This window comes from Paroedura picta, chromosome 1, assembly GCF_049243985.1.
Source record: "Paroedura picta isolate Pp20150507F chromosome 1, Ppicta_v3.0, whole genome shotgun sequence".
In the NCBI taxonomy this organism is placed as follows: domain Eukaryota; kingdom Metazoa; phylum Chordata; class Lepidosauria; order Squamata; family Gekkonidae; genus Paroedura; species Paroedura picta.
The window spans coordinates 98,785,827-98,805,068 of NC_135369.1; the positions used below are offsets into that span (position 1 = coordinate 98,785,827).

Sequence of the window (19,242 nt, forward strand, 5' to 3'; positions counted from 1 at the left end):
GAGAAGTCCTGTCAAAGCTCTCTCACCCGAACCTTCCTCACAGGGTATATTTTATGGAAAGAGGAAGGAAAATGATTGTAAGCTTCTTTGAGACTCCTTTTGGTACTGAAAAGCAGGGTGTAAAAACCAACTCTTCTTTTTTACATAAATAAGACATTAAACAGTACATTTTAAATATTAACATTAATAATCAAATTCAGTATATGCAATACATGATACTCCTCAATGCTGCAACTAGTTACCTAAATGTATAGTTGCCAACCAGCCTGGAAAAAAATTCCCTGTCCTTTCAAAAGCTGTTTTACCTTGCTTTACTTGGCATGGAGGTAAATAACGTCAACTAGTAAATAACATCCCATTAAGCCTTTATTAAAATGAAAAGATACATGTTTCTCGTAGCAATTGGCAATCTTAGGAGCAAAAGTACTATTATCTATCTTCCCATTCATCTCTGAAACAAATTAAACACCGTTTACCAGAAACCTTCTACACAATTGCATAGACCTGCTAAATAACTTTTTAAAAAGTGATTCTGTTCATGGATCTTTTTTGTCACATGAAGTTTGATTGCCAGTGAAGATTTAGAAAGGTGCATTTATGGTTGTATTGCTCATGGATTTTGAAGTATATGTTCAGGAGTGATTAATGTTATTGTAAATACTCTTTTTGGTATATTGATCTCTCAGGTATTTATTTCATAAAAACTTCAAACAATCCTTACTTAAGCTTTGTTATGTTAGAAAATGAGATCTATACATTACAGAGTGGCTATCTTTCAAGAACCCTTTTTCCCCCTCCTTACACCACTAATGAGATGTTTCTAATAATAGGAGGCAGAAACGAAAGCTGAGGGATTTATTCACTTGCATCATGAATACCAAAGAAATCTGAAGGCTTTTGAAGCATGGTTAGAAAAAGAACAAGAAAAACTCAGCTGTTTCTCACACTTTGAAGGAGATGCAGAGAGACATGAAACAATTCTCAGAGAGCTCCAGGTAGAGTTTCTTTCATACTGAATCAAAAATTGTCTGCCATATGAAGATTATCAGAAACATATATGGTTTGGCAATATTTGCAGAAGCATCTTATACAGTGTAAGTTTTGCACTGTGTAAGTTTATAGCTATATTTACTTTCAAACCACCTTAAGTGATCTTAAATATTTCCACAGAAAATGCAGTGGTCTGGTATATATTTATTTATTATTTATTTATTATATTTATATACCGCCCTCCCCGAGGGCTCAGGGAGGTTTACAGAAAACAGGGAAGGATACAATTAACACATGGTAACAGGTAACAGTAACAGCAGTAATATTATAACAATAATAATTTAACAAGATCATAACAATAATACCATAAAATAGAAATTGGAAGAGCCTCAACTCTTATAGGACCCTGTGGGCAACCGATTAATGTTGGTCGTAGAGGGGGGGAACTTGAGGGCCAACTGGAAGCAGTGGTTTGGTCGACTTCAACCAAATGCCTGGTGGAGAAGCTCCCTTTTGCAGGCCCTGTGGAACTGTTTAAGTTCTGTCAGGGTCCTGATCTCCTCTGAGAGCTCGTTCCACCAGCTGGGGGCCAGAATGGAGAAAGCTCTGGCCCTGGTTGAGGTCAACATTTTATATCAACATTTAAAAAGCTCTGGAATTTAAGGAATATCAACAGAGAATGAAGGCTGTTTTTTTTTCTTTTTAGGAATTACAGGTGCATTGTGCTGAGGGACAATCATTGCTTAACACAGCATTGCGTGTTAGAGAAGAAGTGATACCATGTGGTGTACCACAGCTAGAAGACAGATTATTAGAGTCTGTTCGTCAAGACTGGACTGTCTATCAACAGAAGCTTTCTGAAGTCAGGACACAAGTAAATACGAGCCTAAGCAAACTGAGGCTGATGGAAGATAAATTTCTGAAGATGGATAACTGGCTCAAAAGTCTGGAGGATAAAGTTAATTTCAGGACTAGCCGGCAGTCTGACAGAGCTACAAAAGAATTGCAGCTGCAACAAATGAAGGTAATGGGATAGTGTGTTTATGTGCATTATAAAAGACATATTTATGTAGATTCAATGCTAAATTTGTATCTTTGGAACATTAGCATTCCTTTGGAGAGAGATTACTATACCTTCAAAAGTCTCAGAAAGTGAAATCCCAAAACATGGGGATTAGGGATTAAAAATAAGATCAGAGGGTTGTGTGTTGTTGACGGGAAAGCATACAGAGACCAAAGAAGGCAGGGGAGATCATATATATGGGTGCATGTAAAAACAAGTACAAGAGATGTATTGCTGTTATGTGTATATGTGCAAATCTGGCTTGGATCAAGCAGCAATTTTTGCTGATAGATTTCTTTGTTTCCACTTCTTTAATCCTAAATACCCATTAACTGCTGCTCATGAAGCACAAGGACCTCAGGAAATCATTTACTTATTTAGTCAGTCAGTTATTTATTGATTCATTGATTTCTTGATTAATTACATTTCTATACCACCCTCCCTTGCAGCTCAGGGCAGTTTACATAATAAATTTGCAGTTCACAGCTCCATCCAATTTTGGTACAGTACAAATGTGTGTGTGTGAGTGGGGGGGGGATTATCAATAAATTCACTATCTAGTTATAGAAATCCTCCATTTGATTTGAGCCTGTGACTTGTTTGCATTAAATGGGATCAGCTTCCATAAGAGATGTAAAATTTCTGAAAATTTTGAAAACACGGAAGAAAACTATTTTCATTGTTTTTCTTCAGGAAAAAAATAGATATGTAAAAAAATTTAATATAAAAATTGTAAATGTAAAGATGAAAAAATGCAATAATACTAATTTTACTGATTTAACAGCATAAAACGCAACATCTATCATTCACACAGGATATAAAATTGTTGTATTTGACATATGTGGCATTTGAAAATTATAAGATGCATTTTGCAAATATGCCCCATACTTGAGAGAACACTGCAAACTGATGCATCCTATGCCACCTTAGCACATGTACTTCAATTTTTGCTATCTGAAAAGAAGAAAAAATAGTTGACAGAAACCATAAGCTTTGTGGTAAATAACATAAAATATATTTATCAAACTTCACTGATTAATCTATGAGTACAATTTTGTACTGAATTCAAAATAAATAGAAACTCTTCGCTTGCACTAATAATGAGCACACAGCTAGACATAGTTTCAATCATTTATTTATTTATCTATTTATTTATTTTTATTAAATTTGTATACCATTCTCTCCTGAGGCTTAGGGCGGTTTACGTAGAATGTAGAGAACTATACATTGAGCTCAGTTTTATCAATAAATTAAAAAGCAACAATGGTAACTATAATAACAATGACAAAGATAACAGTTTAACAGGATAGTAATCAACAGGTCCATGGATTAGGTTCTGAACATGGATTCCTAGGGGGAGGTTTAGGGACCCAGTGGGTATCATTGGTTCCAGCTGACTTCAACCAAATGCCTGGTGGAAGAGCTCCTTTTTACAGGCCCCGCAGAACTGTTTTAGTCCTGTCAGGGTCTGATAGGTCCCAGAGATAGGAGGGACCCAGACTGCAGATGGCCTTAAAGTTTAATATCAGAACCTTGAACTTGATCTAGGCTGCAACCAATGCAATCCAATACAGCTGCCTCAGCAAAGGCTGGATGTGGGCCCTCCAAGATGTATCTGTGAGAATCTAGCAGCCTCATTTTGCACCAGTTGCAATTTCTAGGTCAAGGACAAGGGTAGGCTCGTGTAGAGCGAGTTACAGAAATCTAATCTGGAGGTAAATATTGCATGGATGGCTGTGGCTAAGCAGTCTGAGAACAGGTAGGGCGCTAGTAGCTTCACCTGGCACAGATGGAAGAATGCTGTGCATGCTACTCTTCTAGCACTAAACAACACTAAGACTCTAAACCTCATTTTATGGCACTCTGCAATGTTACAAATATTATATTTTTTTGTCTCAGAAATTGCATGAAGAAATCATTGTCTATAAAGATGAAGTTGAGGAAGTTGGCTTGTTAGCCCAGCAGATCCTAGAGGAGAGTCATACTTCCAGTCGGATGGGAAGACAAGCAACTCACCTCGCCTCTCGGTACCAAGCTCTTATCCTTCATGTATTGGTGAGAAGTAAAACATTTTTAAAGATATTGTTACAAAATATTAATTTAAAGGAACATGTTTTTCATAGAACAAGGATGAATGAGATAAGATTAGAGAACAAATATGATCCTGGAGGTTTGTTATCTTCTTTCCCAATATCAATCTATTTCATATCCTGCTATGGGATTCAGGCAACTCCCTCAGAGTCTTCTTTCAGGTTGGTTTACGTCAGTGGTTCTCAACCTGGGGGTCGGGACCCCTTTGGGGGTAAAATGACTCTTTCACAAGGATCGCAGCAGGGCAAGCAGCTTGGCTGGGGGAGGGGGGAATGGGGCACCATCCATACAACAGTCTGGCAGGGTAGATCGAGATAGAGCATTCATCTGTCTGGAGCAGTGGAAAAGAATGAGATTGGCATGGTGAGACAAGAGGCAGAGCTGAGAAACCCAAGGGAGAAAAAAAAAACAATTTATATACAATCATGACCAATGGATCTTCACACCATTGGTCAGTTTTGGTTTAATTTCTGTGAAAGAACACTTGCATAATTTTATGGTTGGGGGTCACCACAACATGAGGAACTGTATTAAAAGGGTTGCGGCATTAGGAAGGTTGAGAACCACTGGTTTACATTGTATGCACACTAGGATGCTGCCAAAAACATCTCTGATCTGGTTCTGAGCACAATACTTAATATCACTTATCCTTAGTAAGATTGTCATGCTGCTGAATATGCCCTACAGAAAATTTCTAGAACCTGCTTGAAGGGCATGGATATTCTTAGTGTGATGAGGGTCCTTCCAATATGCACTTCCAAATATCATTCATGAAACGTTAAGGTTTTGCAGTATATCAGCTTGTAGTGCAGGGATTGGTCTGAGATACGAATTAACCATAGATTTTGCATGTTGTATACTGGGGCAACACCTCCCATTAGGGTTGTGTGCATCAGCCGCTGAAGCGGCCATTGCAGCCCGAAGCCATGGCACGAAGGGGAGGGAGCGCACAATCCTACCTCCCATGCTTCAGGGAGGTGAGAAGATTGTGCCTTCCTTCCTTCATGTATCATGGTGAGAAATCTCTGTTGGCCCTTTTAATCCCCCAGCAGTGAGGTGGAGCATAGGAGTGCCCTTCCTAACCATGGTGAGAAGTCACTGCTGGCTCTCCTAACCTTTCCCAGTGGTGATGCTTTGAGGTACCATGCCTGTTCCACTCCCCGAGTAGAGGGAGCAGGCTTTTCATTGTCCACTCATGGGAGGCAGGAGTGCCTCCCAGGACAGGCCTGATGTTTTAGCCTGGCAGAGGATGGAGGGACTTGGTTGGCACCCCTGCACCACTTGCACTCTAGCATTTGTCTTGGGGCATCTAATGGGAGGATTGTTTCTGGTCTGTGACTAGCTTTGTTCTACTTCCTCATTCTTCCTATCTGTGGAAATCTTTTCCGAACTAAAAACTTTGTTTAGTTTCAGAGGAAATAGATGCGTAAAATGCAGTATCACTTGCCACAGGGTCATGGTTATACAACAGGACTTCCCCTGCCCACTGAAGCCCCCTGAGATTTTCCTCATGTGGGCTGTGTGTCTACAATGAGAGGAGGAAACCAGTGAAAATGACCCTACTCCTCTGCTTTGGATATGCCCTCCTGTCAACGAAATCAGCAGATGGATGCAACCCCAGAAGTGTAAATATGACCCAGAAAATCACCCTTTCAAAATTCTGAGCTGCTTTTATGTACTTGATATTGAAAATCCAAATGAGCAATATTTGCTCAGAAAATTGTTCAACTGACTATCAAATTTAATTGAAATGCAGCAGTCCAAATCCACAGAAGCAAAAACAAAAAATAACCCCATACGATTGTAGGCATTGATAGGTTTAATTAGGACCTGAACATTATCAGATGTATAAACTGTACCAAGTAGGTGTAGTGCATGTGCAAGGAAACAGTGATCTAGTGGTAATCAAAAGTAAGCACATCTCTCATAGCTTTACTTGTAAAAAGAGGATTTATTCAGAAAACTGTGGTTATTAAGAAACCAGCACTGTATACTATACAACTATCCTCGTTATTTTACATCTTGTTTGCAGGAACAAATAAAATTGATTGTAGAAGAAATTCGAAGTATAGAGGAATCAGAACTGGCTTTTAGTGCTTACCAAAACTGGTTTGGAGCTACTATCAGGAACTTCAGAAATGTGGCAACCAAATCTGATGTAGTCGAAAAAGCAGCAATGGAGAAAAAAATGCAGAAACTTGAGGTACATCATGGTGGCAGTCTGTTTATGTCACTATGTAACTATTAAAGCATTTTAAAGTAATAATTTACTGTTACTCCTGCAATTAATTGTTAAAAACAATAAATGGAATGGTACAAAATGTTTAGAACGCTACAGAACAGTGGATTTAAAACTGCATCTTTTTAGAAATCTTTAACATTGATTTGTTTGCTTAGCAGAAGTTTAAAGGATCAAGAATAAAAAGTCTAAATCAGAAAACAGAGAAAATAAGGTATCTGTAGACTTACTGGCGAGATGTTGAGAAGATCTCCATATTTTGATTAGAAAGGCTCATGGTCTGTGTGACTTTTTTCCCTTCCATTATTTTAGATGTTCCTGGGCATGCTTGCCATATGGAAAAACTCTAGAAACTTCCCTTTAAGTAGCACTATCTGTGTCTGGATTATAGCTAGTGCCTTTGACTTAGACCAAAAATAGGCCTAATTTAAGAACAAATTCTGTGTATGTGCAGAAACACAATTTTAATTGTGGTTTAATCTAGTACTTCCCATGGAATTGGCGTTTGAATTGGAGTATTACATTGTGGAATAATTTGTAATCTGAACCAGGTGTTTACACATTTTGCTAGCATCAGCAGTTTCAATAGCATTTTACCAAGCATACATTGGAAGAAAATGTGCATGTGTATCAGTTCTGTCCCTTGTAGTAGTTTTGGTAAATATTAAATGATTGTGAACAGGCTGTGCATAAAATCAGAAGGCAATTGATACCGGGACCTTGATATCTGAATTGTTTATTATAATGACTGGTTTTAGAATTTTTATTTTTATTTAAATTCTGTTTTAATTATATTGTATTATTTATATGTTTGAACTGATTTAAACCACCCTGAGCTAGGTTGCTGGGAGGATGGTATAGATATGATGATGAAGATGATGATGTGGCCCTAAAAAGTCTTTAGCATTATAAAAGTGGTTTCTTTCATGAGAACAAAATTAGCTTAGAAGCAAACTTTGCATTCAAACAATTTAAATTAAAATTCTGGCATGGAAATATATCCAAACCTGCACAAAAGATTCAGTAATTGTGCTGTTGTGTAAACAATCTGTATTTTCTGTTCACAGGACCTCATGAGTGACATGGATATTGGTCAAAATTTGCTGAAATCTGCTCGTGAGAAAGCAGAGAGAGCAATTAAATATATGGAGGGAGATGAAACTGAACACTTAAAGAAAGAGATCAGTGATTGTGTGGAGAAACTGGAAGAAATAACCAGCTCTATCAGAAAGGAGCATACAACTTTAGCAAAATGTCTTCACTTAACAAAGGAATTTTTAGATAAGTACAAAGCTCAGACACAGTGGCTGTCAGAATATCAGATCATACTTCACACTCCAGTTGATCCCAAAATGGAGTTATATGAGAAAAAGGCACAGTTATCCAAATACAAGGTAAGCAGAATATGATCAGCAACAAAATGAGTACATGCTTCAACCACAGAACATGTGATAAAAACTTTAAATAGAATTTTCCATTGTTAATAGCACAAAATGACATGTGTGTTCACACTTCTATGCTAAATATTCATTCCTAATATTCCATGTAAGAGCATAAATATGGAAGAGCTTGTGACATAAGCAAAATTCTGTCCATTTACCATATGTGATTCATTTCAGACAATCTGAAAAGTATCCAAATCAATGTTGATTTGGGCACTTTTCAGACAAATCCAGTCCAAATCACACTTTCCCTTATGTTAAAGTGCCTGAATCAGCTTTGGTCAAATCATTAAACCACAATTTGGCATGATTCAGTCATGAGGAGACTGGTTTAAACAGACTGAGATTTTTCTTTTCCATCTATTTCATGGTCAGGGAGGGCAGGGGTTTGAAATAGAAGTACCAAATTTTCAGTGTACCTGCAGAAGCCTCTCCTAAAAAGAACTGCCAAGTTTCAAAATTGAACTAGAGCAGTGATTCCCAAAGTGGGCGCTACCGCCCCCTGGTGGGTGCTGCAGCGATCCAGGGGGGCGGCGATGGGCCACAGGTGCATATGGGGGCGATGAATAACTATTAAAATTTAAAAAATAATAATTTCCAGGGGGTGCTGAGTAATATTTTTTCTGGAAAGGGGGCGGTAGGCCAGATAACTTTGGGAACCATTGAACTAGAGGGTCCAATTCTATAGGCACCCAAAGAGGGTGCCCCATCTGACCTCCATTGTTTCCAATGGTGAGACAAGAACGGAATCTTTCTATGTTCTGTTTTTTCAGTGGTGAAACTTTGGGCTAAATATATAAGATTCCCAAATATTCCAAGTTGTTGGGAGGGTGAGTTTAAGGAAGTCTCTGTTTGGAGATGGCAACTCATAGAAGAAGTGTTGGAGGTGTGCTTTCCCCTATGCCATTTTCCTAATTAAAATCCATTTGTGTATACACATTCATACACGTAGATTTGCTCTTCGCTCCTGGAAGAAAATGAACAGCATACCATATATGCCTCTCATCTAGTTTGGTCCCTGTTTTGCTATGTTTACTTTCTTAGCCTTTTCTATATCAGATGTCACAAGACATAAATGGTTGTCAGTTTCTCTCTTTTTTTCTGAACATCCTGAGGATGTTTGTTCAGAGCTTAACTGACACTAGCTTTGACCTCTTTGGATACATTCCTAAGTGACACATGTTGTTACCACATAACCTAGCAAAAGGAGTAGGATAAAACTTGGGGAGGTTTTTTTTTTTAACTAGCATAAGTCTTCTGAGCTTGAAGGCTAGATTGCCATTTATGTCACCCTGAATTTGTCCAATCTAAATCTTTAGCACAAAATCGTTTGCAAGTGTTGACTGCTTTTCCTCCACATTCCAGGTGGTGATTCCAAACAGCTCAGCTTCTCCTCCCATCTACAGGGGTCTCTCCCCCCTTTAACTAATACTCAACATTCCTCAGTATCCATGGCTCCTGGGGAGCATTGAGCATTCTTTGTGTCCATTGGGCAAGTAGGGGGATTAGTTCCCAAACTAGCATTTTCTGCATTCCCCGGAATTCCTCTGATTATTTAGAAATCCTTACCTTTTTGTGGGTGGCCCTATTTCTTGCCTTACCAATTTTCATGAGAATACTGAGTCCAGTATTTCAAAGAGTAATGTCAGAGATTCCCATGTTTTTCTGCAGAACACTCCGTATAGCAGCTCTGGTTAAGGATGATCTGGGTTAGCCTCTCCACACTAAATAAAAAGACGGAGCAATTATCTGTTCTTTAGTTGTTAATTTTGAGAACATGTTTGACAGAATTTTCTATTTTAGTCAGTCCAGCAGATGGTGTTATCTCATGAACCATCAATAAAATCTGTGAATGAAAAAGGAAACTGCCTTCTTGACCTGGTGCATGATGTTAATTTGGCAGAGAACATTCGAAAACTTCAAACTGAATACCAGGAGCTCTGCAATACAACAAAGGTAAAATTAATGGTTCTTTGGAAAGCATTTCCCCTGTCACATAAAATGATTTAGCCATGCAGGCGATATTAGGGCTGCACTGTCAACACCCATAGAATGAGATATAAATTCTCTCCTTGAGACAGTGACAGCGAGCAGTGAAATACCAAATTAGATGGTATTTCAGCATGGTGTAGTAGTTAATAGTAGTGGACTCTAATCTGGAGAACCAGGTTTGATTCCCCTATTCCTCCATATGATGCCTGCTGGGTAACCTTACGCCAGTCAGAGTCATCACAGAACTCTCTCAGGCCCACCTACCATACAAGGTGACTGTGCTGCCCTAGCCTGGCACACACAGGGTTAGTGCAAGGGCAAGCACGGTTACAAAGTCAAGCAAGTTCAAAGTGCGTACCAGAGAGTAGTCAAAAGTCCAGTCCGGGTCTTATCAGGAATTGCTAGTGGATGAAGTCCAAAGGAGAACCAAAAGAGTTGTCGTTTATCTTTACCAAGGTCAAGCTAGGAATCTGTGGAGCATTCAGTCAAAGTGTAGTCTAGTCGGGTGAAGCAGGGTCAAGCCGGGAATCAGTCAAGCAGAGCTTCACCAAAGTGTCAGGGAGCAGGAAACCAGTCAAGGCAACGGGTGGACATGTGCACAAGGTTTCAGCCACACTGGGAAGCACTTCTGCTGTGCTTAAGAACAAGCTGAGCTGTCACACCAAGTGGCTGCACCTGGCACTCAGCCTTCCTCCGATGAATGAGCCCCACCTGAGCCCAACCTAGCCTGTTGCTGTAGTCTACGCTGAGCACTTTGCCTGCGTGTTGCCAACGTTGTCCTCCTGCATTCCCTCCTGCGCTATGGAGATGAGTCTGGGCTGTTCAGGGGTGTTGCTGCAGGCTGAGGTAATGCTGGTGCAGAGGGCATGGTGCTTGTCTGGCTGGGACCTGGTTGTGGCTCCCTATCGGGACTTGCCTCTCTAAGCAGCACCCTGCTGCTTTGCTCCAGCTCCTCCACTTCTTCCTCCGAGGGAGCTGGCAGAATGAGCTCAGGCAGTGGTGCAGAGGCACCCTCTGGAGACGGGACCATGACAGTGACTGTTGTGGGAGGAGGAAGAGAAGGCAATTGTAAGCTGCTTTGAGACTACTTCAGGAAGATAAAAGCTGAATATTAAAACCATCTTCCTTCTTCAACTGCACAATTTAAAATCGTTAGGTAATTTTCCTAGCAACCTGTTATTCCAACATTAAAAATAATCTCCCCTCAAGGCCATCCCCTCTTAAGAAGAAAGATTTGGTAATGTTGATAGGTTTGAATATGGACTGTGAAGATACTAGAGTTCGAGGCTGAGCTCAGCCATATAGTCAGCTATGTTGCTTACTGAATAGGTTCTAGTTTCTATGAATAACATGAGAAGACATTAGAATACTCCACTAAGACGAATTCAGATCATTTTTGTATATTAAAAATTAGTTCAAAACATGTACTATCAAAACATGTACTATGATTTGTCATATTATTTTTCATTTAGATATGAAAAATCATATGCATCACTATAAGATGGGTGAGACTTGTCTTGGCAGTAGTATGTGTGTAAAGGATCTAGGGGTCTCCGTAGATAATACACTGAACATGAGTCAGCAGTGAGACTCGGTGGTTAAAAAGGCAAATGGGATTTTGGACTGTATTAAAAGAAGTATAGTGTCCAGATCAGTTGAGGTGATGTTACTACTTTACTCCAGTCTGGTTAGACCTCACTTGGAGTATTGTGTTTAGCTCTGGGCACCACAACTGGAGACGATGAGGAAATGTAGAGGGAGCTGTTTAGTCTGTAGAGAAGACGACTAAGAGGTGATATGACAACCATCTTCAAATACTTGAAGGGTTGTCATATATAAGATGGAGCAGAGTTGTTTTCTCTTGCCCCAGGGGGTCGGACCAGAACCATTGGGTTGAAATTAATTCAAAATAATTTTCGGCTAAACATTCGGAAGAAGTTCCTGACAAGTTAGAATGGCTACACATTCGGAAGAAGTTAGAACGGTTCTGCAGTGAAACAGGCTTCCTTGGAAGGTGGTGCGTTCTCCTTCTTTGGAAGTTTTAAAAGTAGGGGTAGATAGTCATCTGACAGAAATGCTGATTTTATGAACTCTGATGATCTGTTAAGTATGTGCTATTTCATGAGATCATTTGCCCCTAATGAAAGCGTTTCCTCTTTCAATGATTTTTAAGGAAATAAAACAGGAGTAAAAATGTGCATATTTCATAATGATGAGCAAACATTTCCCCATTCTGTCCATTTATTATCCTGGAATGTCTCAATATTCTGGATTTTACTCATTCTTAATTTTAGGTATATTAGGAGAATTTGTAAAAGTGACTTTGAAGGTAGATCATGCACATATTTCAGTTCTTTCAGGAACTATCCAAAGCAATAGGTTTGCCATCTCTGAGCTGAGAAATAAATGGAGATTTTGGGGATGGAGCTTAAGGAGGGCAGGGTTTATGCGGACAGATGGGACTTCAATTGGTTATAATGCATAGAGTCTGCCTCCCAAAGCAACCATTTTCTCCAGGTGAACTGATTTATGTCACTTGGAGATCAGTTGTAATACCAGAAGATCTCCAGCCACTGCCTGGTGATTGGCAGTGATAATAGGTCTACTTAGAAATAAGTTTCAAGTTATTCACTTGATCTGATTCCCCCAAAAAATGTTTTAGGATCATGTCTATAAGCTTACTTATTTTCCCCTTTATATTATTGACTAGATATTAAGCCCACTGTTCCCAAAATACAGTGGGCGCTAGCAGGGTGGGTGGATGGATGGGCAGGAGGGAGGAAGGAAGGAAGGAAGGAAGGAAGGAAGGAAGGAAGGAAGGAAGGAAGGAAGGAAGGAAGGAAGGAAGGAAGGAAGGAAGGACAAAGTGAATGCAGGGAGGAAGGAAGCCAGGAAGGGAGGGAGGGAGGTGGGGTGAAAGGGGATGGGGCAGGGGTGGGAAGAAGGGGGGAAGGTTCCGTTGGGGGAGGGGGAGGTAGCAATGGGTGGGTAAGATTGGGTGGGTGTGGGCGGGAAAGCAGTGGCAGAGGTTAGCGAGGAGGGGGGTGCGGGCTGGGTAGATGGCATGGGGGAGAAGGGGGTAGGAAAGCGGCAGTGCAGCGCGAGAGCGAAGCGGCGGCGGCAAGGAAGTTGGGGGGAGTCAAAGGGTCCGGTGGGTGGGCCAGGCCCCCCCTCCTCCATGGGCTGCACGGCAGGGTAGGGCGGGCAGCTGCCTACCTGCCTTGTTGGCGGCCAGCCGTGAAATTGCGGCTGGCATCCGAAGGCGGGCCAGGTTGTGGTGTGGGAGGTGGGCTGACAAGCAGAGGGTCCAATTGGCTGGCGCTTCGCCGATCCCAGATGAAAATTTTAAAGGAGATAACAACCCACCCTGTCCTCAGTTTCTAAAATTTGTTTTTGCTTAGAGAGGCAACACCAAGAAGATCCTGGCCTCCCTGTTCAAAGGTCCACCTGTAGGCAACATCTTAAGCATTCCATATGGCCTCCCCCCAAGGCAGAAATCCATCTTAATACCGTATTTGCTGGCGTATAAGACGACTGGGAGTATAAGACGACCCCCCAACATTTCCACTCAAAATATAGAGTTTGTTACATTACATTACAGTACTATGGGCCACTGTGGGCAGCTATGTCTATCCCAACTGAAGTGCACCTGGCGTATAGGACGACCCCCCCCCCCACTTGGAGGCATGCTTTTCAGGAGGAAAAAGTAGTCTTATACGCCAGCAAATACTGTACTTTGTATGAAGAGATAGCCACAGGTTTTTGCAATTGGATTAGCTGAATTTTAAAACTAAATTTTAGATTTTAAACTGTCTTATACTCAATTGGTTTGTATTTTAATCTTTGTTGTTAGCTACCCTGAGCCCTTTAGTGGAGTGATGAGGTAAAAGTATAAAAATCAATCAATCAATTAAAGTATATCCCATGAGAATTCTCTCTAATTGGGCTGTCTTCTATCCAGCTGGGCCACACTTGACTTCTGACATAAACATTCTCACTGTATGGTACCTGACTGAATAAATGCTGTTGAGGCAGTGGCCTAGAGAAACCATGCAACTAAAAAAACTATAAACAGAGCCAGTAATTTTTCACCCACCTTGAAATGTTTGCAGATCAGTATTCACTTTCAAGAGAAACCAATCTGCTGTTTTTTTTAAACCATATTCTTAAATATTACACATCTTGATTATTAGCAAAACAAGCAAGATGCCAATAATGCTGAGGCATTTTATAAAGAAGATACCTGCAAAAAATGCACAGACAGTTATCAATAATACTTTAACATCATTGTAATATTGAAATAGTTTTTAATAGTGGCTGTGGTTTTCTTGTGAACACTCAGGCACATGTTGCAAGCCTGGAGATTAAAGTAAAACAACACGAAGAGTACAATAGTGATTTACAAGAGGTGGAAAAGTGGCTGTTACACATGTCAAGCAGATTGGTTACCCCTGACCTGATGGAGAACAGTAATCTAGAAGTTATAACACAGCAATTAGCCAACCACAAGGTAAGTCTATGTGAGACACAAATGGCCTTTTTCAGTAGAAAATGTCTCAAATAATTCTAGATTCGAGTGCATAGCCATGTTGGTCTGAAGCAGCACAACAAAATTAGAGTCCAATAGCACCTTTAAGACCAAAAAAGATTTATGCAAGGCATGAGCTTTCAAGTGTATGCACCCTTCCTCAGACTAGTCTAATTCAAATAATTCAAATAATAAATTAGACTAATTCAAATAATTTTGTATCTTCTCTCCCTTCTTTGAAGAAGATTTTGCTTGTTTCCCTTTGAATTTTTTTTTCTGTAAGTGAAATTTTGGATAGGAAAATATCCTCAGATTAGGGGAAACAGAAATATTCTTGCAGCTTCTTATATTTGCTATTAAAAATTGTGGTGCAAATTTGGATGAGATTCCAGTTTAAAAAATTACTGCTTCTCCACGCATTGGGATCTATAATCCAGAATCTGCCAATCAGAAATGTTCTGATTTCTCTAAAAGGACAACTACTGGGACCTTCATTATGTAGGCAAATTATAAATATGGAAAGTGGTATCAGTATTTTAATTAGAAAAATAAAAATACTGACACAGTAATCCTAACTGTATTACCAGGAGGAAATGCTTGTTAATTTCATTTTGTGGCTCTTCCTTGCATGCAAAGGGAAATGCTAATAGCCACTTTGAGGTCAGGAGACAAATTTTCCCCAGGCCAGACTGGCCAGGGAATTTGTTTGTTTGTTTATTTATTGCTCACCTGTCCCCAAAGGCTCGAGGTGGGTTACAATTGGGTTCACTGTAGGCGGGCAGGTAGTTGTGAATTTCCTGCAATCTGTAGGGTGTTGGACTAGATGACACTGGAGGTCCCTTCCAATTCTATGATTCCATGATTAATTAATTTTCTTTCAAGTGTTGATCAGGTCCTTGTGTACATGTGTCTTTTTGGGTGCATCCAAAAGGAATGTATGAGTGGACTTTTCTCTTCACTTCAGTGGAGGATGTGATTCTACAAGTATATTTCTTTGTACATTTGGAGTTCTCTCCTGCACTGCAGTGTAGACTAAAGTACACATATATGGGTGTTCAATTGTGCTGAAAAAAGGATAAATGAAGAATTTTTGCCTTTTCTTTAAAGGCTCAAGATTTTTTTAAAAAAGCAAAGTGAAAGTTTTTAGCTGGAAGAATTTGGGAGAATTGTGGCTTTTAAAATGTTACTTTCTTTAGGCAATGATGGAAGAGATTGCCAGTTTTGAAGATCGCTTATACAGCCTGAAAAGGAAAGGAGATCTCTTGATTAGTGAATGCGCAGAGCATCTCCAAGCAAAATTTAAGCAAAATATAGAAACCCAACAGCAGGGGACAAGGGACAGCTATTCCGCGATTTGCAGCACAGCTCAAAGAGTAAGTCTTTTTATTCCACTCATGTTTAGCAGATAACACAACAAAACAAAATGTGCTAGCCAATTGGATTTTTAAAAGCACAGATCATTGTTGCATGATCCTACTATACTGGAATGGTGTTATATTCATGTCTTCCAATAAAACGTAATAGAAAATACTAAACAATGGAGAATCTAATGCATATTATCTTTGTGCTTGAGAAGTGTTATGTAAGTGGACATTGGAAGGTAATAATAGAATTCTGAAAATACTAGTAACTTAAAGTTGTTACTGACCTATTACACATGGTGCAAAAATCAATGGCAAATCACTTTCCATGAAAGTCAAGGAGGAAATGAACATAAAATGAAGTACAGGTGAAAAATAAATTTATTTCTGATAGTTCTCAGTGTAGTTTCTTGTGTTTCAAAACTGAATTACAAATAAATAAATTGAATTCTTTTCCAAAAAGTGTTGAAATGCTTTATGTTCAAAAAATGAATATTAACAGTACCTGTTTTCATTCAAGCACCTTTTCTTCAGTGGCTGTTCCCTAAAATATAAACGAAATTCGCAGTATTAGAGATGTTAATTGGTTGATTTATGTTTTGTTTTGTTTTATTTGGGTAGGTATACCAGAGTTTGGAACATGAACTACAGAAATATGTTAACCATCAAGATACTCTTCAACAATGCCAGTCTTGGTTCTCCAATGTTCAGCCAGAGATAAAGCCAAGTCCTCGGCCACCTTTCTGTTTGGCAGATGCTATAAAGCAGGTAAAAAAAAAAGAACATAGCTTATACCTACAATCCCAAATCTGTGTGACAATGTGTTCAAGCTCTTGATATAATATGCTGGGCATCCTGACTTCAGAAAGAAAGTGAAATGCAGTATGCAAGATGGTGTACAATATAATTCTGATAGGGAGTCCTATGTTTCCATCTAAATTCTACAGCTGGATGTTGTACTATGTGTTGAAATCAAATTCCTTGTTTTACAGAGCACCCCTACTTTTCTGCATGTTTTTTTTTACAGTTTCACAGCTCATTTATATGTTACCTAATACTTCTATTCCATCTCAAATTCATTATCTGTCCCCAACTGACTGCTTGAATTGTTAAACCCAACACTTTCTGAATAGGTGTGGGTCAAGGAGGAAGCAAAGGTAGTATGGAGCAGAAGACCATTCTATATCTACTCAGTACATATGCCATATCTACTTAGTAAAGTATCACACAGTAGGCACTGCTAGGCTTCAATAATAAAATCCAAGTGTTCATTGTAGTAACCATTTTAACTGCATAGCACTTTTTCTTTTCATGTTAAAAAATTATTTCCCCAGACTCATCTAATATATCATTATCCACTGAGAATACATGCATAAGAATGCAATGGGGAATTCAGTAAGGATTTCATTCTGAGTAGGATCTATAGTGGGACAATGCAGTTTAGCTGTCTTTGATACGGTTTATAACACCAAATAGTTCTCTTTCCAAATATTTAATTTTTATTTATTATTTGATTTATATACTGCTCCTCCCAGCCAGCCAACTTGGGCGGTTCACAACAATAATAGTAATACAGTTTAAAGCCAAAACAAACAAAACTCCTAACACCAAACACACACACAGACATGTCCTGTGATGCAATAGAAGGGAACACCAACTCCCACCATAGGTGGGGAGGTCAGTCAATATTCTACCACCCAGCCTCAACCAAATGCCTGGTGGAAGAGCTCCAACTTACAGGCCCTGAGGAACTGCGAGAACTCTGTCCACCACCTTTCCACCACCTTACTCAGAAGTGCAAGATGCGAGACTGGGTGGTAGTTTCCAGGTCCCACAGATCCAGTGATGGTTTCCTCAGTAAAAGGTGAACCTTTGGGAAATCCCTGGCAGACAGGGAGAGGTTGACAATCTCTCCTAGAGGGCCTCCTATCTGCTGGTCGCCTGTCTTGAGCAACTGGGATCAAGGGGACAAGTGTATGCCTGCACTGCCCCCAGCAACTTGTCCACTTTGATCTCTGACAGCCACCTGAAGCCATCAAACGTATCCTCCCAATCCAGCCAAGGCGCCTCCAGGTCTCTTTCTGTATCAATCATGACAGGAAGATGCTAGCAGATCAACAAGTCTTTATTTGTAAAAAAAGCTTGCTAATGCCTCACAGCCAATTTCCAATTGACATTTCGGTGCCCTGACTCCATGGTGGTAAGAGACTGAACTATCCTAAATAATTGTGCCAGGCGAGAGCTCATGGACACGATAGAGGCAGCATAAAATTCACACTTAGCCACCTTCACCAACATCTCATACGCCCTCATTAATGTGTGATAAGATGTTCTTGCTGCCTCGTCATGAGCTTTCCTCCACACTCGCTCTAGTTGTCTCACTCTTCTCTGCCTCTCTTGTAGCTCCACTGTATACCATGGAGCTCGTTTGAGGTGAGACTCAAGAGGACATCTAGGAGTGATCTCATCAATAGCAGCTGCTAGACGGGACTGCTAGTCCTTCACCAGCACCACCGATGAGTCACCAGGAGGCATCGGGTCCCACAGAGCATTCAGGAATCCTATTGGATTCTCCACGGGCAGGCTAAAATATGCCACCACCCGAGCATGGATTGGTTGTTACCTTAATCTGGATCTTTAGGGCATAGTGGTTTGACCATGGGGTGACATCAGTCACCATTAGATCCACATCTACCACAGTCCCAAAGGTCAAGTCAGGGGTATGACCAGCCTGATTGGTGGGGCCTGTAACAAACTGGGAGGACACCAGTGTTGCCATGGTCAACTCCAAGTCTGAACCACAACCAGAATACAATGAGTCAGCATGGACGTTGAAGTCACCCAAGATGATAAATCTTGGGTGTTGCAACTCATTTTGGGGCATCAGATTCTCAGAAAGCTTCTGTTTGAAGTCGTAATGCTATTAAGACAGGAGGTGAATTAATTTGTAGTGAGACCATATGGTGATGAATTAGTTTACATACAGAATCATTAGTTTGTCTAGACGACCTGAAGTTTTAATTCCTCAAGATGAATATGAATCCTAACACAAGAACTTGGCTTCAAACCTTGACATTTTGGTTGTGTCTCCATGTTATTTATTTGTTTGATTTTTAGGCCACTCATCCCACTCTTTAGTGGGCTCAGAGTACCTAACAACAATAAAAAACAAATACCAATAAAATTATTTTAAATGAGAAAATCTTGAATTTAAAAAGACAACCCAGTAGTCATTAGGTATATTGCTTAATGGGGGGGGGGGTGGAGTAGACCAGGAGGCCAGCAATGGAAGGGGTCTACCATAGGTCCGATGGAATAATTTAGTATTCAAGCCCTGTAGAACTGTTATAGGTCCTGTAGGGCCCAGATCTCATCCAACAGAGAATTCCAACAGATCAGGCTTTCTCAACCAGGATTTCATAAAACTCTTGCGGTTTCTTAACGTCCCTGGAAGAGTTTCCTGAATGGGTGGGAGTTAATTCATTTTTATGTATTCTTTAAATTTTTTAAAATTGTGACACGACTATGTTGACTTG

At 40.0% G+C, this 19,242-nt stretch overlaps 1 protein-coding gene across 11 annotated transcripts in view; it reads left to right on the forward strand.

The window, feature by feature from the left end:
- Positions 1-19,242, forward strand: part of SYNE1 (spectrin repeat containing nuclear envelope protein 1) — a 493,810-nt gene that overhangs the window by 241,288 nt on the left and 233,280 nt on the right. For all 11 annotated transcript variants that reach the window (XM_077349398.1, XM_077349413.1, XM_077349457.1 and 8 more), the window contains 9 exons: positions 831-995; positions 1,697-2,014; positions 3,953-4,108; positions 6,177-6,347; positions 7,451-7,777; positions 9,629-9,781; positions 14,160-14,327; positions 15,542-15,718; positions 16,328-16,474. In XM_077349398.1, the coding sequence (XP_077205513.1) occupies positions 831-995; positions 1,697-2,014; positions 3,953-4,108; positions 6,177-6,347; positions 7,451-7,777; positions 9,629-9,781; positions 14,160-14,327; positions 15,542-15,718; positions 16,328-16,474 (1,782 nt within the window). The remainder of the gene's footprint in view (positions 1-830; positions 996-1,696; positions 2,015-3,952; positions 4,109-6,176; positions 6,348-7,450; positions 7,778-9,628; positions 9,782-14,159; positions 14,328-15,541; positions 15,719-16,327; positions 16,475-19,242) is intronic.